Genomic DNA, 22,655 nt, shown 5'->3' with positions numbered 1-22,655 from the left:
AAGAAATCTTCTTGTCTTGGCGTTTTCACAAACCATACACGTTCTTCCCCAATTCATGTTTAGATTATCAAAATCAGGTAAAAGGACTGATTGTTGTTGTGAATTAAAGGTTTTCCGATGACAGTGAAGGCACCTTTTCATTTGTTTAATTCTACTGCTTATTAAAGAAAAAAAAGTTTAAAATGAGATAAAATAAATTTATAAAAGTTGTAATATTACAAAAAATGTATATATGAAATATCAAAATGCTACAATATGTTTTAACGTCAATTACAACTTACAACTATTTAGCACACAGCACATCATAAAAATAAGTGGACATCAAAACATCGTTTTTTATTGTCCGGTGGACATTTTAATTCCATTCAAAATGAAAAGAAACAACAAAAAATGAAAAAAAGTAATAATTTAATAGGAATGTGTAGAAAAAAAAATCTCAGAAACTGTGCAACCATGTGTTCTTTGTACTGTCAAACTATTGATTTGCTACAATTTACTTTGTTAGTACGTAAGTGTAAAATGTTTATTTTTGAAGGTGCAAGACGTCACAATATAGCAGATCGCACTTAGTGACTCAGTAGCACGTGACTTAGTTTGTTTTGGATTGACACTTAATAAAGAGCCATGCGTATATTTAGCGTTGTTGTATCGTACGTCGCGGACGTGCACCTATTTTGCGCTACATATTTCATTTAGAACTTCAGTGTATTATCCGAAGAAATATAACAAGACTTTCTCCGCGACAGCGTTAGTTTTTTTAATCTTTGTATTACGGTTTAGCGCTTAAAATCTGAGAATAAAATTATCACATTACATTGGAAATATTCTCATGATATTATGTATTTATGCAAGATTTTTTTCCCCCCAATATTTTTCTTCATTTTTTTTCCCTTTTCATTGTGGCACCTATATTTCTTCATACAATACTTTATAAGTAATCAGGCAAAATTTAAATACTGACTTTTTTTTGGTCACTGCAATTCAGAATAGCTGTGATGGAATGTTGGTTTGAAGTGATTCCTAAGAGGACAAAAAAAAAACAGGAAGTCCCAGTGGCACAAATAGCGCACAACAGGTGAAGGTGAATGAGTGCAAATCTGCTCCTTACGTAAGTGTGTGTGTGTGTGTGTGATCATTTGTGTTCAGTGCATGTGGAGCTACTGCAGGTAGCGGTAGACTTTGAAGCAGTGGTTCCCCGAGTCAGCGACCACCACGTGTCCATCCGAAGTGAGCGCCAGACCTTGAGGGCCGTACAGCGGGTCGGCCGACGTGTTGATGTAGGATAGGAAGGACCCGCTGCCGTCAAACACCTGACACAAAACAAAATCAATCATTCAAATGAGAAAATAAAAAGTCATTACAATGCAAAAATACGGTAACTGGCCTGTATCCTGCTGTTGCCCCAGTCGGCCACGATGATGTTCCCGTTGACATCCACGGCCACCCCGGTGGGGGCGTTGAACTGACCGTTCCCTTCGCCGTTGGAGCCGAACTTCAAGAGGAACTCGCCCTCCGTGTTGAACACCTGCGGCGCATTTGTCCACTATTCAATCCCGATCGATCGGAAATCTGCACGGCGATGGCGTACCTTGACTGAGTGGTTGTGAAAATCTGTTATGATGATTTCGTTGTTGTTGTTGACGGCAGCAAAGTGAGGTCCTGAATCGGGGAAAAGAAAATAAATCAAAAGAAGTTGAAAGGCTGAAAACTCAAAATTGTTTTACGGGTGAATTTTTTGTTCACGTGAGCCGTCACCTGCAAACTGCTTGTCGCCGTTGCCGCGGTTACCAAACTTGGTGACCATCTTGCCGTTGATCTGGAAAATGAAGACGCAGCAGGCCTTGTTGTCCACCACGATCACGTGACCGTTCCTGTCCACCGACACGCCCTTGGGGCCCATCAGCTTGCCCGAGCCGATTTTGTTCTACAGAACAAAACAAAAAAGCCATCCAGATAATTGTTCTTGTCACCAAGATGGCACCGAAGCACTACAGTTGTCTAAATAAAGCTTCTCAAGTGATAGTTGCTTGGTACGTTGCCCGGCTCACCTTAAATTTACCGTCGGCGGAGAAGATGCTGACCCACTTGTTGTCATAGTCGGCGATGATGATGTCTCCGCTGGGGTGGACGGCTACCCCCGTGGGCCGCTGCAGCTGACCTGGGGTTCTGCCCCGGACCCCGAAACGACTCCGGAACAGGCCTTCGTTGGAGAAAATCTAAAATAAAAAAGATTAAAATAACAACTGTAAAATAAATATATATATATTTTAATTGAATAAATCAATAAATAAATAGCACAGGGCTTAAAATTGAAATTGTGTAGAATTGTACCTGCACGCACTGGTTGTTGCTATCTGCAATGAGCACTTTACCCACACATGTGGACACGCCCTGCAAATTGGTGAACTCGCCTTTGTTTCGCCCTTTGCTGCCTGCACAGATGCAAAACGCTCTTGAAAGTTCATCAAAATGTCCAACACAAACAAAATGCGAGAGCGCGTACCGATTCTGAAGATGAGGTCGTCCTCGATGGGGTTCTCTTTCCGGCGGCCGGTGCTGTACATGCTAGCGGGCCTCTTGATGGCCCTCTGCTTGACGTGCCCGCTGCTGCCCGGCGACTTGAGCCTCTTCTTGACGCCGTCGGAGGCGACCGAAGCGTCGGCCGACTTGCTGGCCTTGGTCCTGAAGGGGCTGCCTTTGATATGCTCCTCGTACAGGCGCAGGGACAGCGTGAAGGTGCCTTCTTTGGGGGCGGTGAACAGGTACTCGTAGGTGCCGTTCTTGTTGTCCAGGATCTCGCCGTCGCCTTTGCTGCCGTCGGCCGCCGAGATCTCCGCCGTCAGGACGGCGTTGCCCATCTTGCAGAGGCCGCCGTCTTTATCCTGGGCAAAAGGGAAACATGGGTTGATTTTTTGACATTTGATTTACATTTAATCCCTGATTGCAATTTTGTAAAATTAACCAAGAGAATTTTACGTTGTGAATTTAAAACACAATGTCTGAATGTATTGTACTGCCCCCTTGTGGCCAAAACAGGCACACCAGAAAGGGAAGCACAATTATTTTTTTTTGTTTTGCATTATATTCAATATATACGATCTGTTTTTACAAAGAACAATATTCTTTTCCTTTCCAACCTTGGTAGTGACGGTGACGGAGGTGGGCACGCCCGCCACGCAGTGCCGCAAACCCTCGCCGGTGGCCACCGTCTCGGACGCCACGGCGTTGGTGGTGACCACGCTGCCCAGGTTGTGGATGGACTTCTTCACGCCCTCCGTCTCCAGGCGGAAGTCCAGTTGGTCGTTCTCGCCGGGCCGCAGGGGGAGCTCTTGGGCCGCCAGCTCGGCCAGACGCTCGCTCATTTGCTTCTTGACCAGCAGAACCTCGGCCTCGCCGCCGTGGCTCAGGGCCTGCTCGGTGAAGTCGCAGCTGCTGCGGATGCCGTCTTGGCCTTGCAGCAGGCCGTCCAACTGAGACTGCAGCACCTGCATGAATGGTTATCAACAATTTTCCTTATGTAGTGTGTTTTAGTAAACAAGTTTACAAATGTAGTCTTCAATAAAACTCACGTTTCAAAGTCAAAATCACACTTAAAAAAAATAAATACAATTAGTGTGCACAATTCGGGAAACAGACAATTTTGTCTCCATTCAACCGATTGTACGTTTTAGGACAAGCAGCAGGGGGCAGCATTGTTCCATAGTGCTCTATTAATTACGTCAGCAAACCGGCTGGGACACAAACAAAAAACTGTCAGCACTCTTTTGGCGGCTAGAAGACTCGCTGTTTAGTTCTTTTTGGAAAACACCAACACTCAAAGACTATCAAGAACCCCAAAGAGGAGCACAAAATGATCATCCTCGGACGCCGTCTTGTTTTTGAAAGGACCGACGCAAACTCACGTGAATCAGCCTGTCACACTCGTCTTCTGGTTCACCCCCTGAGGCCATTGTGAATTTACATCCAAGTCCAAAAGGCCATTAGTGCTGCACGGTCTTTCCCCCTCCCCAAAAGAGACCCCGAAACCCTTTGCAGGACTTTGTCCTCGGATGCAGTGCGACACACCCTGCCAGTGAGTGCACCCTGTACACTGGCTCCATCTATCTACAAGCAGATGGAACAGAACACAAACTCACTCCACCCACCCGCCCGCTCGGCGAGGCTGCCCCCCCCCCCTCCCCTCCCTCCTCTTTCCTCCCTCAGGGCTCCGCTGGTTCAATTGTGAGTCATCATGGCATGTGATCAAGCTCCAGGGGCCAGCAAGCCGAGCAGATGATTGCTTTTGGGATGAGGAATGGGCTAGCAAGCGCGAGACCGCGACTCTTCTTCACTCATTAGCATTAGCAGACTCTAAACTGCCAAACATGCAAATTGATGTTATTTTGAGGTCAGCCCACCTTCTGCTTGAGGCCAAAGTTGACCTCCAGTTCCATGAGCAGGACGCTCTTGCGAACGTTGAGCGTCTTCTGGAGTTCGTCGAAGGCGGCGTGGATGTCCTCCTCGATGGCGCTCTTGCGACCCGTCAGTCGCTGCAGGATGCCGGAAAGTGTGAGCAGGGCGCCGTCGATCTCTGGCAACCTGGCGGGAATTTTTTTTTTAGAGGACAGAAAGTTCTTTTCAAAGAGTTTTTTTAATGCGTACCTTCTCTTGACGGCGTCCATCTGCTCCTGCAACGAAGCCTTGTGTTGCTCCACGACGTCTTTAAGCGGCACGGTGGGATGTTCTCCGTGCTCGCCGCTCGCGCACTCCTGACACATGGCTGTCTCGCACGGCGGACAGTAGAACTCCATAACCTGAGCCGCAAGGAAATCAATTGAGCGTTTGTCATTTCCATTTTGAAATGAAAAAAAAAATATCCATGACAATTTTTTCAAAATGTTTTTTAAGCTAACACAGACACACAAATGAAAAGAAAAAAAGCTTTGGATCATTAAATATCAAAAATAAATTCTGAAGAACATCATTGTGCGATTGATTTTAAGCTAGTCGGCAAGGCTCACGTTGCCTCCGTGGTTGGGGCAGGAGAGCAGCTGCCCCGCCGCCACCGTAGCCATGTCGTTGAGGACAGCCGCCGCCTCCTGATCGCCGCCCGCTCGGCGCCGGCCCGGCGAGCGTTGCAGGACGTCCATCAGGTTGGTGATGAAGAAGTTGTTCTGCAGCGCTGCCACACCCTTCTCGGGCAGGATGGACGTCTGGCGGCACACGGGGCACGACAGCGTCAGGCTGTGCGCCGGGATGTAGTTTTGCAGGCACCTGGGTTGAGGCGAGACATTATTTAAAATGTGTCATAGTCAAAGCAAAAATAAAAACTCACCTTTCACAGAAAGTGTGCAGGCAGGGCAGAACTTTGGGGTTGTGGTATCGTTCCAGACAGATGCTGCAGATCAAGAACTGCTTGTCGATCTGGCGCACCACCGGGCTGGGAATGCTGCCGGCGTCAGCGGCCATCCTAAACGCGGGACTCGATAACGGCCGCCCCGGCTCTGCCTCTTATTTGCCTGAGCCCTGCCAGACATAAAATATCACCTCCATCAGTGATGACCTCCTCCAAGGCGTTATTTCGAAAAGGTGCGCCGGCTGTCGTTATCCCGTCACGGAGAGGAAAGGACAATCAACACTTTGGAGTTTCTCCTCGTTTTACTCACTGATGGGATTAACAAGATTAAATGTTTTTTAAGAAGTAGCGCACCCGCGCACCCCCTTCAAGACCCCAACAGTGTCGGCACACTTTTGGAATGGTCTGATTTGATCAGCTGATATTTCAGCAACACATTCTCAAAACTTTTGAAGGCAAAAGGTTGTAGCGCACCCCCATCGCCCACCCGACCAATAATAAAAGCAGAAACAAACCTCATTTAGCGCTAAACCGTGTTGCTTTTATATCCAAGTTCAGCCATTGACAAAGGTTCCGAGCGACGCACCCCCCCCATTCTTGAGAGTAGCAGCCATCCCGCGGCGAGTTGCTCTTAAGAAGCACTCTCGACGGGGCTGATCCATAATGAAGGAGAAAACAGAAAGCGGGGCATTCTGTGCTGGCTCCAAAAATAAACGCCTTACCCACAATGCACCAGTGACAGCCGGCTTGACTGTCAGAGCGTTCTTTTATTCACAAAGTGACTTTTGTTATCAGGCAGAGCCGGGGAAAGTGTGCCAGTGCCACAACAAGCTGAAAAAAAAAAAAAAAAAAAAAGCCGCCGGGGCTCAACTGCACTGCATGTTTATCCTCGATTATGTTTTTATTTTTTTTCCCCCGCCTAAATGGACTTCCACCACAAAGTGCGGTCTGCTTTCAATTAGCACTCCAATGAGGTAATGCGATGTGTTCACTGTCAAATAATGCCGCCAGGACATCGGTGATTGGCTAAAGGTTAGCCATAAGCGCTAGCCTGTGTTTTGCTGACACCCACGTCACTCACCGACCCCCTCAATAGAAAATTACTAAGTGGTCAAGATTTATTTTCACGCTTCTGGCAGTGAAAACAAACTCTTTGGGAAACAAAACGACATTTGGTACACCTGCTGAAAAGTGAGGATGAAAATGCCATGATCCATTAACCATGGTTGACTTGCTAGATGCTAACACAACCGCGCACCCGCCTCAGTGTGCGCACACACACACACACACACGGATGGCTCTTATGTAATCCCATCAAGCAAGCCATTCCCGCTTACATGCTGGAGAATAATAAAAAAATGGAAACATTGCGGAGAGCAAGTGGGACGAAACAGGCGTCAACACAAAAACATCGTCACCGTTGTCGTGAGCTGACTCACTTGTAAATACTTGAGAATGGTCTCTTCCGCTACCTCCCGTCGCATCCCTCTTGTCCTCAAGTAAACGTCGTCTCACTGCTTTTGAGCGTGTGGAGCATGGATGGAGGGATGGATGGAGGGAGGGAGGGAGGGGAAGGAGGAGAGGGGGGATGACGAATGGGGACCGAGCAGATGGAATTATGGGCGCTCCCGACGGGGAGCCTCGGATGCTGACTCACCCCGCAAAGCCAGCTGTTATTATTCATTTGAAAATGAGAATGTATTTATTTATTTAGAGATGATTCAGATTTTAATTAACACATAATTACAAAAAATACTTCTAGTTATTTTGATTTTTTTATCATTTACTTTAAATTTCCGATGAAAAAGATTTAAAAAAAAATATTTGATTCTTCTCTGTGGTGTTTATTTTTCATTCATATAATATAATATAATGTAATATAATATAATATAATATAATATAATATAATATAATATAATATAATATAATTTCCGCTGCACCACATTCAACTCCACAGTTCACTATTATTCACAATTTTTTTTTTTTTTTTAACAGAATTGATTGCTGTTATCTCGCCTGAGTAGGTGCTGCTGTTTGGGTTAGCAACGCGCTTCAAGATGATGTCACGCAAAGCCACTTCCAATCTAATCTGAAGCGTCCAGCGAGTGCAGGGCGACGCGATATTCCGGCGGCAGGCTTGGCGGGTGTCGAATGCATCACGTGACGTCAACGCACTTGTCATCATCACGTTTCTGGCCACGCCAGATAAGACCACAAACCGTCCGTTTGTTATTTTTTGTTGAAGCACACAAGCAACAAGTGACAAGCGAATGCTAATATTTTTTTTTTTGATTTTCTGCAGTTTTGCAGGTGATGCAATTAAGTTTAAAAAAAAAAAAAATTTGAAAAACAAACCATATAGACAGACTTGAATGAAAAATGTCAACATTGCCAGTCAACCACACAAATATACAACTAGCATCATATGCTAAAAGGTAAACAAAGTGAATTTTTTGTCACTCACATGACTTGCCAGCATCCGTTTGTCACATCAATCATCCTCAATGTTAGTCGCCACTTCCTGCCTTCCACTCACTTCAAGCGAGAGCATCATGGCTGCCCGACTGTGTGTGTGTGTGTGTGTGTGTGTGTGTGTGGTGCTGGTCAACTAATCCTCATCTTGGATGCGGGATGGGAAAAAAGGCAGGAATGCATGTGAATGCTTGCAATAATCCAAACAGACTGATAGCCAGACAGTGTGTATGAGGGGGCGGGACTTAAGGGGGAGGCAGCGGGGGGACCAATCAGAAGCGACTGTTGATGACCACTACATATACGTACATCCCATTGGATTATTTTTGGATGTTTTACCTATTTTTTTTGGGGGGGGGGGGTGAATGATTTACGTATTCTAGGGTTTTATTATTATATTATTTTGCATGTGGCATCGGTCGGGTCCGATTGGCACAGAATCAGGAATTTGACCTTTGCAAGTATCTTCTTTGCCAGGCACAGGTTTAATCGATAAGGTAGGGTTGGACTTCAATCGCTTAGATTTTTTTCTTCATTTTTTTTTTCCGCAAACAAATCACACATGCACTCGCTCACACATACACACACGCCAAACATTAACACACACACACACACACACACACTCGAAGTACCAGTTTGTCATCTGCAAAGTCCAATAATTAACCACATGACTCATCACCAACAGACAAATGTCAATAAATGCTATTAATAGCTCGCTGTGTTTCTAATAATTTCACTTTCCCTCAGAGCTATAAAAAACAAAAGAAAAAAAAACTAATGACTATCAATTAGTAAATAAAATAAAATGATGAATTAAACTTTAAAAAAAACATGAAACAGGATGAAACAAATTAAGCGCTCACCTGGATTTTATTGGGTTTGAAAAATAAAAAACGGTGAAAGACGAGGACGAACGATCATTCTTAACGTTCACTGGACGTCTATGAAGTGAACGGAAAGTTCATTTGGAAACCGCGGCATCCATCCCGTACCAACTGGCAGCACGTCAATACATTTCCAGCTCAGTTCACTCGAACGCGACCAATCACACGCAAAGTAACGCCCCCCCCCTTAAAAAAAAAATCAAAACAAAGAAAAAAAAGGGTGATTTTTCTTGTCTGTAAATGCTTACGAATAAAGTCAATTTAGCACAATAATGAACAGGAATAATCATAAATTGTCCAACTAACTTTTAGAAACCAAATCGCTTATTGAAGTAAAATTACTCTTCTTTATCATTTATGATGACTTTAAATAGAGTAACAAACAAATAATTTTTCTATGGAACACATTTGCAAATGCTCTGGGGCTAACAATTCCTGAAAGGTGTCACCATGGCAACACTACATCAATGCAGCATCCCATTAAAGGCTCCTTTCATGAAACAAAATACAAAAAAAGTGAGAAGAGAAGGATAACGTTATTTGCATTTCTGTGCCATTAATGATTTTGTCCAATGGAATGAGAGCTTTTATTGTCGGTGGTCAGAGGGGGCTGTGAGGAGGGGCTTGGACTGTTTAGCATTCAGGGCACACAACCACGGGACCACCCTAAGAATTCTTTTCATTTAGTGGACATGTTTCAATTTCGGAACAAAAATGTTCGGTTTAATCAAAACAGCAGACTTTGTATGTCTTTTTAGCTTCTTGAGTTTTTTTGTGGGTCTACTTTTGATGGACAAATTTAATTTTGTCTTTGGGGCCTAAATTATTGTTTTTAAAGATGGAGAGGGTGTCTGACCCAAAATGGCACTTCCTATTTTGTGGGTCTTCTCATAATAAAATCACTGCCCTAATTTCATGTTGCTGAGTGACTCTCTATTCAGTGGTCTAGTTTTTTCTTTTTCTATGTGTGAGGAAAGTGCTAAAAAGGCCATTTCGAAGACCTTGGCATAGCCTTACTAGAAAAACTTGTCTTACCTCATGTCTTTTTCCATTTTTGTCCCTCTTAGGAATCCACACTCACTCACTCACACTTTGGACCTCACGTTCATCTCATCTGCATTTAAAAAGAAGCAAGCAAGACTTTTACACAGATCATGCAGCAAGATCAACAAATAGAACACAGATTAAAAACATGAGCTACCACGACATGACTCACTGTGATGTCAGCAAAGCCCGTCCGTCCATTGCAGGTTAACGCAGAAATGCACTAAGTGTGGTAGTAGTAGTAGTAATGCATTGAAGGTGGGTATGTCAGGGAAAGTTAGCATGACATGTTAGTGAGTGAGTTAGTGAGTGAGTAGTGTTGAGGTGTGACATTGAGCTGCAGGATAAAGAAGGATTGAGACGAGCATAATCCCTCACACATGACCGCTAAAACACAAACACGGTCACCGGGGACAGGACAGCAAGTCACCTCTTCTTTGACATTTCATTGAAACATACATCTCCTCAACATATGACCAAAAAAAATGCTTTTTGAAATAACAACAAAATACAGGCACACGTGCACATTGTCCTCTTAATATATTAATTTTTTTGACAATACATTTCTTTCGAACATTGAAAACAATGTCGAATAAAAGATCCTAACCCAATAACCAAAAGGTTGACTCAAATCACAAAATAAGCACATAACGTTAGGGATGCCAGACGATGACGCTGCTAAATCCTCTGCTGCCCTCTTGTGGTAAAGAAACACTTTGACAGTATTCAGTGATGGCTCATTGAGTTGCTATGGTAACGGCACCGGCGATTAACGCTGCATCAATTGAATGCACCTTCTGCTGTTCCCACCTTGGCCCACCTGGGGGCAGTGTAAAACAGACCGATGTTTCTGAACCACTTTTCCTCACGATGTAAGGTTTAATTATCTTTTGTTTATGGTTGATTTGACAGTAATCCTCAAATGGGAGTGGCATTAGTTCGAAGCCTCCTCTTTTTTTTTTTTTTAACAATTTTTTAAGAAGTGCAACTTGTACTTAAATTTGTACCGTAAATCTTACCCAGGAGTTTCAGCCAGCCGAGTCCCATGTCAGTATGCCGTGACTTTGCCGTCGTCGTGGCGGGCAGGCGAGCACTCCGGTCAAGCAAACAAGTGCGAAACCTTGGGCAACTTGCTACTTCTTTTCTTTTCTACTCAAATAACTACTTTTCAATTTATACTTTCTTCTTCTGGTCTCTCAAATCGTATATTGTTGGGTGTGTTATCCGCATGCAGACACCACACCGCCCCTAAGAGGCCAAAGTGTGCATAGCAGGAACATAATGTACTAATGTTATTTACTGAGGTTAAAATATTCATAGTAAATACTTTAAAGAGGAAAGGAGTTTTGTGTTATTTTTATTCTTCAAAAATAATCATTTAAAAGTTCAGAATAAATATTAATTATATTAATATAAATATGAACAGAATGTCACTATTATCCCTTTTTTTTAAGCAAAATGATGTATTGACTGTTAAGTAGATGACACTGGGCGTTGTTCCTAATATTGTGACCATTGACCAATAAACTGGCTGTTATTAGACACCACACACAGACACACACGCACACACTGACAACGTGCCATTGTCTCTTTTGTGTGCCGCCCGCTTGATTTGCATCACAACGTTCATCCACACAAACACACACACGATGAGACAAGTACTGTATATAAAGCTTTAATGGTCATAAAAATATGTCTTTATATTATGTACACAAAGCAGCTGTATGGATGTCTTGATATTAATATGCGTGTATGGAGCTACACAAGGCTTTAAGGCAACAGGCTGTTTGGTGTGTGTTAAGTGTGGTTGCCATGGAGATGACAGTTTACTTTACAATGCCAACGTTGATAATAAAAGACACGCAAGCGTGACAAAATGATAACAGCGAAAAAAGGACACACAGTGTTAGGGCCACACAGAAGAATAAATTGGGGATATTATGTGGGGGAAAAAAGGCAACATTTTGGGAGAAAAGTTGAAATATTACATTAAAAAGAAAATTATATTTGCTGAAAATACAAAAAAAAGAATAATGCATTGCCAATAAATTCTTTGCATCAAAGTTGAATCTTTGGTAAAAAAAAGAGAATGAAGTGGGACTTTTAACAGACCAATTATTAACATTCATTTCTTAAAGCTACAATTTTATTGTCATAATGTTTCTTTTTTTTTACTTTCCAATGAAGCCCTAACACTCGTTTGTCCAAAATAACGTTCAATATGGACGCACGCACATTCAACATCATTGTCATCATCATCATTAGGTACCCCTTTTAAAAAGCTCAGGTGTACCTAATATTTTGACCAGCTGAGCTAAAGCTACACACACACACATTAAATAACCAGGTGCTACATTCACAGTCAAATTGTCAACTCCCGCAAAAAAAATCAAAATAATAATAACAAGAAAACTCACATCACAGTGTCTTAAATGCTCAGTTAGCATTAGCGTCGTAGCGTGGCATGCTTCCCCGTGACGGTATGGGGGCGTCCTCAAAACACTACCGACAGGCACAACCAGTACCGTACGTTGTATAACGAGTTACATGTTTCTCTACAACGTGGTGTACATTTCTAGAAATGTAGCGCTAATGTTCACGTAGAGGCCACATCATGCAGCGGGTTAGCATAAAAAAAAAGACGTCCACGTACAATCATTGAGTCCGAGAAAGGAATGTGGTTTTAAGTTTTGTGGCGACTATCAAATCTGGAGGATTTCGATCTCGGTGATTGTCAGTATATGACAATTAGACGTGCAACGATGAATCGATGACTCATCGATTATCAAATGATCGTATTATTGGGAAACTGTAACAAGGGCAGAGTTGCCGATGAATTCAAACACGCTAGCTTCGTTGTGGTTCACTTCCAGCTAGGTTTGACGCTTCTGCTCGGCGTCCCCGAATCCCGAGACTGTGCAGGCGGCGTCTGGCTACGGTATGCGGCGCGACTGCTCGCCTTGACGCTGTGCACTCGCCGCACGCCCGTCCGCTCCTCAGCACCGGCAACGGCTAATTTCGTCTGCTTGACCGACGCCTGCCGACTCAAAGCGGCGGCGACGTGAACCGACCGTTCCTTCTTGGTCCGGGAAGACGACGCTACTGTGTTGCGGGCGAAGCTGGGAACGTCGGGGGAATTCTTGGAGCTGCTGCTTTCCGACAACGAGCCGCCCTGGACTTGCGTCAGGGCCCTCATGGTGGAACGGCACATCTTCTCTTCGGGCGCCGGTTTCGGGAGATTCCTCAAGGGTTTGGCGCTGGGTTTATTGAGGGAGGACGTTTTCTTTAAGTTACTGGAATCGCACGCGCATCTTGACGTGCCGTTAGGGAAGGCGCCGCCGCCTCGCTGGGCTTTGGAGTCGTCAGGAGGTAGACTGGAGTGTCGCTGGGGTCTGAGGGTCTTTTCGCGGCGTCCTCTCGGTGGGGTGCTTTGGTCGCGGTGGGGTGGATCTAGAGTGGCCTCTGCTTTCTTTTTGCTCCCCGTCCTGGTGAGTCGGCTAATCGGCACTACTTTGCGCATGCTCTGGCTTTCGCTGCTGGTTAGCGTCCGTACAGCGGCGCCGCTTCCGCCGAGACCGCTGCTAGAAGTGCTAGTGGCCCCGTTGGCGGCATCACTGCCTTCGCTCACGGCCTTTTTTTTCGGTTTTCTGCTCCGAGTCTCTTTCTCCACAATGTCGTCAAAGCTTTCGCTTCCCCACTCAGGCGGCGTGGCAGAGGCGACGTCCATCGTTCTCGGTACCGAAGACTCCCCAGAGTCCAAATGGGCGGACGGAGAACTCAGCTCCCCGGGGCTCTCCCTGCCTTTGTCACCCGTTCCAGGATGAAGTCCCTCTTTGGAAAGAGACGAGCTGTCGACTTCGGAGACGTCCAGGGTGACCGAGCAGTCGGCTTCGGTGCAGTCCGGGACGTAAAACGCCGGCCTCTTATTGGACAAGGGGGTGTCCAGGGGCAGGGGGGTGTCGCAGGTTGTCGAGGAAACCGAGCTGGTTTCGTCCTCTTGCGTCAAAGAATCTATCGCTAGTCCCGGATCTGTATCCAGAGTTCCGGAATGCCTGTCTCGTTCCAGATCAATCACCTGGACGTCGTCCTGATTGACAAAATTTAAAGTCTGGAGGTGAAAGGCTTGCAGAGAAGGAACCAAAGTGTGCTTCTCGACGTTCACGTTGATGTGGGCGCCGAAAGATGGAGGAGGACACGAGTATCTGCTGCTGTTGTTGTTGTTGTATCGGTCCTCATCGGCCTTCAGCCCCGCCGAGGAAAACCTGGCAAGAGGGCTGATGGGTTCGGTTTCGGCACGAGGAGACGTCAGGTCTCGGTTGTCCATCCAAGGTGCGCTTTTACGTTGCGGGGCGCGGCCCGAGCGTGGTAGGCTGTTGAACTTGTCTCCGAACAGCTCCAGGTAGCTGTTGAGTTCTCGGTCTGCGATGGACGTCAGGGTGTGGCGGTGGCGGCGGGCGCTGGACGAACGTCCCGGCGGGCTGTGAGGACTCTTGGACCTCCCTTGGAAGAAGTCCAGGAGACCTTCCTTGGTGAGGGTCTCCACGTCATTCTCGCTGCTGCTGCGAGCGAAGGCGCTACCGCCGCCGCCGACTTGGAGCGACCACGCTAGTCGTTTCTCCTCCAGCTCCCTCAGGCGACGCTGCCTCGCCACCTCCTTCAGCTCGCGTTCGGCGTTGTCCTGCGAGAAATGAAAAGCACCTTTAGAAACGTAGGTGAACATTTGAAGCGTGAGGGCCAACCTTGACGGCTTTCTTGAACTTGACGCAGAAGTCGTGGAAGATGCGGAAGCCTTCGTCCAGCTTGAAGGCGTCTTTGTCCTCGCAAAAGAAGTCCACCAGAGCGTTGCCTTCTCTGCAAAGGTCCAGACGACGACGCTTCAGGTCCGTCAGAGTCTTCATAGAACTCTGAGAACAAGTTGGTACCGACCCGATGATCGATTTGTCACCATATTTCTTGACGATTGATCGACCGAGTGACTGACCTGGAGGAAAGGCTCCAGTTGCGGCATTAACTCGGGATCTTCATGAACCTTCTCCTCCAGAGTTCTGATTCGGACATACAAGGACGAAAACTCTAGTTCCATGTTCTCCACTGAGATCCTATGCAAGGGTGGGGGGGGGTAAGAACACAGTTTTACTACTCGCTCGACAAACTGAATTTTCATCAATTCAACTTGACGAGATTTTTATTCCAGACATTTGTGTTTGTTATTTGACGTTACCTGGCGGCACTCTGGATGTGGATCAGTTTTTCCGGAAACTTTAATAGTGCCTCGTCTTTTTTCTTGGCCTCCTAAATGAAGAAGCATGTTTGTGTGGTTCATGTTTTTTGTTAAAATATCTTTTTTTTTTGTGCTAATCCAAAAGGAATAAAGAAAATGAAGTCAATGACGCTATTTAAAAAAAAAATGTTTTGTTACCATAGCGACAAAGTGAAGCAGGTTCATCCCCGGCTTGTTGGCTTTGGTGTCGGCCAAGGAGAGCAGCGACGACAGCTTGAAGCCGACCGCGTTCCCCGCGTAGCCTCCCTGAACAAACGTAAAATAAACCGGCTAGCATTTCATTGTCTTACCACTCGTGACCTTACGTGGCATACCGCGTTCATGATGTTTCCCGCCTGCAGCACCAGATGTAAAATGGCGTGAAGCTCCTCGCAACACATCAACTCTGTGGAGCAAAATTAAGAAAAAATGTTGATCGCTCTATCGTTAGCACATAAAAAATGCAAAAATGGTCCAGTGGACAAAATGGGCGATGGAGTATCAGGTGTGAGCGCACTTGAAAGCAGACACCGCACAGTGCGTCACGCTTACCTCGAGTGGCGACTCGTGCCACATCTACGTCGTGACTCATCAGCGCGCAGGATGGAAGGAACTCCTCGCCTAGCACCATGGCCTCGATGCGCACTTCCAACCTGACCCGAAAAAAAACAGATTATGACAGATGTTATTTATTTATTTTGTTATTTTCATTTATTATTCTATTTATTATTATTTGTTATGTTTTATTTATTTATTTTATTTATTATTTGATTAATATTTTTTTAAATATTTATTTTAATTATTTTATTTCTATTTATTTATATAGTTATTTTCCATAACGATATATCGCAGTAATGATTTATTACGATATTACATTGTGATATTGAGTCATCATAAGAAAAATATTTTGCCGTAACGACACATACGATATATGAAACGATACGTGGTCGATTTTGCGATAACAATATATTTCATGCATGATACATTAAATAAATCAACGATATGTGAATGATACGTACATGGTGAAATAAAAAAAAAATCTGCATGAATCCCACTGGCAGGAGTCAATATGAACTTTTATCTGGTCACAAAGCTTGCAGTAATCCCCCCTGACAAAAAAAAAAAAAAAAAAAAGTCAAAGAAAAGACTCACCGAGGCACCTGGATGAGGAGGAACATAAAAGAGTCGGCCAGCGTCAGCTTGTCCGGGTCGCCTCGGAACGCCTGCAGCTTCTTCATCTGCGGAAGGCAAAGGGGAAGGAAGGAAGGAAGGAAATTGTTTGGTTGTCATCGGCGTGACGTGACGCGGCGCGGCGGGCGGGCGACGTGCTCCAACACGGACCTCGTCCGTGTCAGGCAGCAGCTTGAGGAGGTCTTTGAGAGGCTGGGCTCCGTACGCCTCGCCGCGTCCTCGCCGTATGTCCTCCACAATGCAACGGTTGGACCTAAAAGGAGAGAAGGTGCGTCACAGGTGCGCCTTTTTCAATAAGTTCACAAAAGACACTTTGTCTACATCGGCCAGGTTGTAAAGAACCTTTCAGAACATGCAGGAAGCCTCGGAAGACAAAAAAAGGCATTTCTTTCAAAAAGAAAAAGTTGTCATAGTTTGGGAAAAATACGATATCTTTGCTGCACAAAAAATACATTTTCAGAAAATAATTGTACTTCCAGATAAAAACTTGATGCACATGAAATGTAGCAAAAAAAATTTCCTTTTTATTTTAATTGATCTTGAGCGACATAAGGAGTGCTATTTTTTTTTTTGTTTCAAGTTCCAAATTGCTCCGCTAATGATGCGTACATCCACGACGGATTAACATTCCTGTCGCCTCCCAATATTGTGTGTGACGCACTCGGTTCTTACGTAATTTGATTTCCTAATCTAATCAAGGACAAACAACAGAAATGTGACAAAGCTAATTAGCAAACACACACGCCGACATTAATCCACCTAAAAAAAGTGTTTGTTTAAAGCCAACAAATGACGGAGGGCAGGACTTACTTCTTGAACTGCTTGAGGAAAATGCCCACGTTCATCCCCCTCTTGGAGTCCAGGATGCTGATCTGCAACCAGAGACAAGAGGGCGATATGTCAAAGCTCAAACAGGAAGTCTGAATATGCTGCAGTGTGCATGCCGGGGCAGTAGGGGACGATGTCACTTCCTTCTCCAGGTGAGATCTTTTGAACGCCACCCATTGAATTATGTCGCTTATGCTAACCAAAACAGCAGCACTTAAGAATAGCAATGAGCTAAGCAAGTATTCAGGTACTTTTTACTTTTTGTACACTTTTAAATAATAACAAATAACAAATAACATTTACAATCTTTGATCACCTGCTTTTTGCCTGCAGTATTAAATTACAGAACAGGTTACTGTGCATGTTTTCCCAGAGTGAGTCATGATGCAACACGTGTTTTTGGAGATAAAAAAAAATCTCTCTAGGTAACTTGGCACCGTTACTTAACAAATCCCTCGAGGGAAATTATTTAGTTGTACACGCAGCAGTCAACATGGTGTTTGTTGTTGCCATGACACTTTTGAAATCGCATCTGCTTCTCTTGCACACTCAAAAGCACCATGCTAATCATTTTTTATCGTAAGCAATTCCATCTTTCTTTTTGTATAGGTGGAAAATGCAGGATGGGAGAGGAATGAGACTTTCGATGAACTCTTTGGAATCTCTTCGGAAACAATGAGGCTGACCTCGAGCTTTATACTCACCTCTTCCTTGCTGCTCTCCTTGAACGATCGGGACCGGTTGAGCCCAGCCGCCGTCCCGGGAGCGGACGCCGCCCCTCGGCCCGCCTCATCCTGCTGACCAAAAAGCTCCTCCACAGAGCGGACGTCTATTTGGTACTGCTGCTGCCGTCCTACTAGTGTCCAGATGTTGGGTCTCTCGCGGACCTTCTCCTCGGGGATGGGCTTCCAGAAGAAGCTGCGCACCCGACGCTTCTTCCTGCCGGGGTGGGCCACCATGGGGGGAGGCGGAGGAGGGGGTGGGGGCGGCAAAGGGGGCGGCGGCGGCACAACGGCAAGGGGGGCCGCGTCCGGGGCGGTAGGGCCGCGGCTCTGGGGCTCATTGGCCAGCATGGCGGGGAGCGCTTGTTAGCATATGAGCGCTAATGCTAACTACTTTCTCGCTGAAGACTTTTCAGTCACTGGAAGAGTCGGGACGGCGCCTTTCAGTTCTGATCGACTTCATCACTCAAAGGGGGACCTGGGTGGCGCCACAGCAAAAAGTGGGCTAAAAAACAAGAAGGAAAAGTGACAATATGATAACATAATTATGATAGTTTCAAATTAGGATTTTAAAATTCATCAGATCTCACGAGTGAATTCCACACACTAAGGTCTCCTGTTTCATGCATGGTGTAAACGACAACAAAGACAATCCTTGCAGTAAAAAAATGAGGCGTTCACTGGCAGTGTGGAAAAAAAAAACGTCTGGCAGTTCTCGGATGACAAAACTGCTTTGACATCAATCCTGCGACATGATACCTTTGTTGTAAACTAACAATGGTGGACAGACAGATTCAAATCAAATATTTGAGTATTTTTTTTCCTCATTGGCGTCAAATGAGACGCATCAACATTACGTCTCGTTAGCCGCCCGACATTTGGTGATTCATCACGCTCATGTCGATGACATCTGACCTCCCTGTGTGTCAGTGGCTAAGGTTAGCTTGTAAAAAAAAAATTGCTTTTTTGGTTTGCGGATCACTGAGATATACACATCCCCTCACCCCCCCCAAAGAAAAAAAATCCTAGCTCCGCCAGTGGGTCCACTTGCTGGGTGATCCCTCTAAATGCCACGCCCGACATTATGTCATGTGACACTCCTTTGGGCCCAGCCCTTGCCAACTGCAATTGATACTCGTATCACCGATTGACACAAAATCGGGCGGCTTATAAAAGTCTCAAGGATCATTCCAGAACAGGAAGTCGGCCATTTTGGTTTGAAGCAGCCATTTTTAATTTTGTAGCTCCCCTTAGAAAGTTGGTAAAAATAAGACGCCGACACTATTTTACGAAATGACACAATATTGTCATCATCAATTCAGATTCAATTCATAGTTTGACGTCTAATTTTGAGTCAAAATTAGGAACAAGCAGCTCTTAGCTCACCAAAACCGAGTTCCAGTTTTCCTACGACTGTAAAGTCCAAAAGCAGCAGCAGCAACTCAGTCTCGATTTGCGTTACGTATGAAGGTCAAGCTGCCTTTCCTAATCCCCCCGTCACTAACTTCCAATTTCCTGAGGCGCCGGCCGGAGGTCTTTCAGCGACGCCGCGGGGGCAAAGGGGTGCCTTGCGATGGGGACGCACCGGGACAATCCGCCCGACTCGGTCGCCGTGGGAACGCTCGTTAGCGGACCGTTTTGGTTTTCCATCCCGCTGACCAGCGTGGACGGACGGGATGATGGAGGTTACTTATTGGACACTAGATTGGGTACACTCTTATGTAACACTTATATTAAGAAAGGAAAACAAAGAGTGGCATTATTATAAAAAATCCCGGATTAAGTGATTACAGTAGCTAAAGGAATTGAGAATCAGACAGGCGTGAATTCATTTAATTTAGGGTTTTGAGCAAGTGTTCGGGTTTTTAAAAACAATGCAAGTATTATTCTGGCTTTGCTGCCTAACGTTCTTCAGGGCAACTCAATTTGGTCTCTGATGAGACACTCGGCTGGCCCACAATTCATCAATGTGACTAAAAATAGAACAAGGCGGGCTCCTTCCATCACTGCATCAAAGTGACACGCAAAAAATAAAGCCTTTTAATTCACTCACGGGACTTAGAAAAGTCGCAACTGTTGAGGCAAGTGTGGACTTGTATGCCAGGTTGTCTGCAACAATGGTGTTTTTTTTTTTTTTCACTTTGCTGACTCATTTGCATACTGCCCATGGATGGCTCATTCATTCAAATCACATTTAAAAAGCACCATGAGACAATTTTTTTAATTCTTCACTTTTCCAGTCGGCTCTGATAAATCTGTCTTTTTTTCGGGCCAAAGGCTGACTAGAACCGAGCACAGTAACTAACAATAGATAACATATTACATTTTAGACCGTAAATAATTCACACTAAAGAATATCAACACGACCAAACGGCCGCTCTGGTCCCGCTTTGAATTACGGCCGCCGTTTCTCTCGTGTGTCACCTGAGCAATGCGATCCGCCGCCGCCTAAGCAAAGTAAAAGGCAAATCCGTCGCTAGCATCTCGGCCCGGTTTGTTTTAGCGCCGACACTTCCGTCGGTGTCGTGATTTAAAGTTGCAGCAGGTGCTGGCGTCGTCGCTGTGGAGACGAGAACCAGGGAAGGGGCGGGGGGAATGCAAACATGTTGCGTGCCAGCCACCCCTCAAACCCCGAAGGGCACCCAGACACTCACTTGAGGATAGGAAATACAAATCACCTGGACAAAAACATGGTCGCAGGAAGATTTAGTGAGATACATCCACTGATTGGACATAATTTGGAAAAAGGTGCACACCTGTAGAGAAGGTCACCGCAAAAGTTTTTATTTTTATTTGAATAAACTAGCAACAATTTAAAATTTGTTACATTTTATTGGATAAGCTGCCTATTTTTTTTAATTAGTTTTGCAGAATTCTATGAGTTAAGTGCTTATGACTTTTTTATACTTCTATACAATATTTCATGACATTTTGTTCCTTGCTGTAATCGAATGAAGAGCCTAAACTGGTGACTTTTTAAATGTCACGGAACGACTTTAAAAAAAATGTATCGCGGACAGCAAAGAGTGGGACAGGTGTTTCATTTGAAGTCGTTTATGCCAAACGTTTCACATCGGTAAGACTAATTTCCAGGCAATAAAGAACATTCGAGTGGACTCTACGTTGGCAGCGACCATTCAGCCGGCAGCCCTGATCTCACACAAATAAATCAAGCCCCCCCCCACCCACCACCACCATTTTAGAATCTTCCTTGGTGGGATGACGTCAGAGGGTTGAGTTTTCAATGTGAGTCTCAGCCACCACAGCAACCAGCCAACCGCCACCCTACCCACCCCCGCCCAAGTGACCCGACCTGGGGAGGTTTTTTTTTTTTTTCTTCCACTGGGGTATTGTTTCGCACACTTGAATGGATTGGCCTCTAACTCATCTCAGCAGGCATAATCGTGTACAAAAGCCAAGGAAAGGCTGCCTCCAAACTGGTGCAGAGTTGTAAAAACTTTTAAAAGGTCGTGCCGAGCTCTCAGACGGCCAGCTTGCGAGCTGTGAATAAAAAGCTAACAGAAAAGCTTTGAAAAAAGGATTAATTACATGAACCAGGAAGTTAACATTTGCGGCCAAATAGGGCTATTGCTCAATAATTTATGGAAAAAAAATGATTTAACTAGAAGCTAGCCTTGCTAATAAACAAAATTGTAACATGCTACCCATCACTGCTGAAAAAACAACCCACAAAGGCTGATTAAATTATTAATAATGGGGAGTTTTAATTAACACTATAGTGTCACTAGTTTTTTTAAATTACAAATGAATAATATATGTTTTTTGTCAAAATAACAAGAATCCACTAAAAACAAGTAGTGATAAAAGTAAATAGTCAAAAATAGTAACTATAAACATATTAATTAATATAGTAATTATAACTAACAATACGTTGATCACCATAAAAAAACTACAAAATTGCCTTAAGTTTTGGAACATCACTCATATAACAGAAAATAATTTGTTCCCCAAAAGTTCATGCAAACTTGTGAATTTACAATTTGGTAAAATAATAATAATTGAAAAAAAACTCCCTGAACACAACCAAAACAAATGGGCCAAATTTTCAATAGTTAGCAATAATTACTTTATTACAACTATAGTAATAATGATGACTTAGTTTGCATTAGATGTCAATAAGTGCAACAGATTCGGAACCACAAAGTAAATAAAACTATATTATGATGTCATTGTGGACCTCTACTGCATTGCAGAACCACCTCACGGTGACCTTAGTGAGTTGACTCCGCAGGTCCACACACGCAGTGGTACTGACGCACACGTTTGGCCCAAAAAGGCGCACTCGAAACCGGTTGCACACCGCAAGGCACCGGGAACCTGTCCGCATCAAGTTCCCAACATCGCACATTCAAAGACACACACTGGTGAGACGAGGCCTCACTTACCGGGTGAGGATGGTTCACTTCGGTCGGGACACGTCAAATAATAAAATAAAATATCCGCTCCGACACCGTCGGACTCGCCGAGAACTCGCCAAGGGGACGAGGACCACCTGTCTGCCGCCGCAGAGCGTCTGAGTGTGCGGGGAGAGGAACCGCACCACCAAGCTCAGCCGGCCAGCCAGCTGCAGCCTGTGGACGCACTGAGTGCGTGCTCGTGCACGAACACGACGTCAGGTGGAGGGAGCGCGTTCACGAGGAGATGAGTCACGTGGTTGTAAGCGGAATGAGCGGGAAAACAAACCGTTAAAACAACGCTAGCTTTGATTATGCTAGCTAGACATACTATGTTAAATATATAAAATTGTCAATATTACCAAATAAGTTATTTGTCTTATCTTTTTGTCTGATTTATTAGATCGATGAATATTTAGCTAGCTGTATTCAAAACTAGCTGTCAATCCCTAAAAAGGCTGTTTTCTGACATTTTAGCATTAATTTCAATGTCTTTTGAAATCA

At 44.7% G+C, this 22,655-nt stretch overlaps 2 protein-coding genes across 2 annotated transcripts; both read right to left on the bottom strand.

Moving 5' to 3' along the window:
* Window positions 1-329: 329 nt before the first annotated feature.
* Window positions 330-8,022, bottom strand: trim2a (tripartite motif containing 2a). The gene is made up of 13 exons (XM_088374182.1): window positions 7,800-8,022; window positions 5,315-5,505; window positions 5,001-5,253; window positions 4,642-4,793; window positions 4,398-4,578; window positions 3,138-3,485; window positions 2,504-2,882; window positions 2,332-2,432; window positions 2,049-2,216; window positions 1,756-1,924; window positions 1,589-1,659; window positions 1,385-1,525; window positions 330-1,310 (listed from the first exon to the last, which is right to left on the bottom strand). Exons 2-13 carry the CDS (start codon window positions 5,446-5,448, stop codon window positions 1,158-1,160), a joined length of 2,250 nt encoding a protein of 749 aa, XP_088230308.1. The 5' UTR covers window positions 5,449-5,505; window positions 7,800-8,022; the 3' UTR covers window positions 330-1,157.
* Window positions 8,023-11,394: 3,372 nt separating this feature from the next.
* fhdc1 (FH2 domain containing 1) lies at window positions 11,395-22,362 on the bottom strand. Its single transcript, XM_088374177.1, has 12 exons — window positions 22,143-22,362; window positions 17,719-18,241; window positions 16,997-17,058; window positions 16,337-16,439; window positions 16,148-16,233; window positions 15,548-15,648; window positions 15,331-15,401; window positions 15,155-15,262; window positions 14,957-15,027; window positions 14,717-14,834; window positions 14,475-14,639; window positions 11,395-14,413 (listed from the first exon to the last, which is right to left on the bottom strand). Exons 2-12 carry the CDS (start codon window positions 18,085-18,087, stop codon window positions 12,599-12,601), a joined length of 3,069 nt encoding a protein of 1,022 aa, XP_088230303.1. The 5' UTR covers window positions 18,088-18,241; window positions 22,143-22,362; the 3' UTR covers window positions 11,395-12,598.
* Between the last annotated feature and the right edge of the window lie 293 nt (window positions 22,363-22,655).

Source organism: Syngnathus floridae, chromosome 4 (assembly GCF_059516105.1).
Source record: "Syngnathus floridae isolate MCC-2025c chromosome 4, RoL_Sflo_1.0, whole genome shotgun sequence".
Lineage (NCBI taxonomy): Eukaryota > Metazoa > Chordata > Actinopteri > Syngnathiformes > Syngnathidae > Syngnathus > Syngnathus floridae.
Note: the sequence above shows the minus strand (reverse complement) of the source record. Positions and strands in the feature narration are given on the sequence as shown.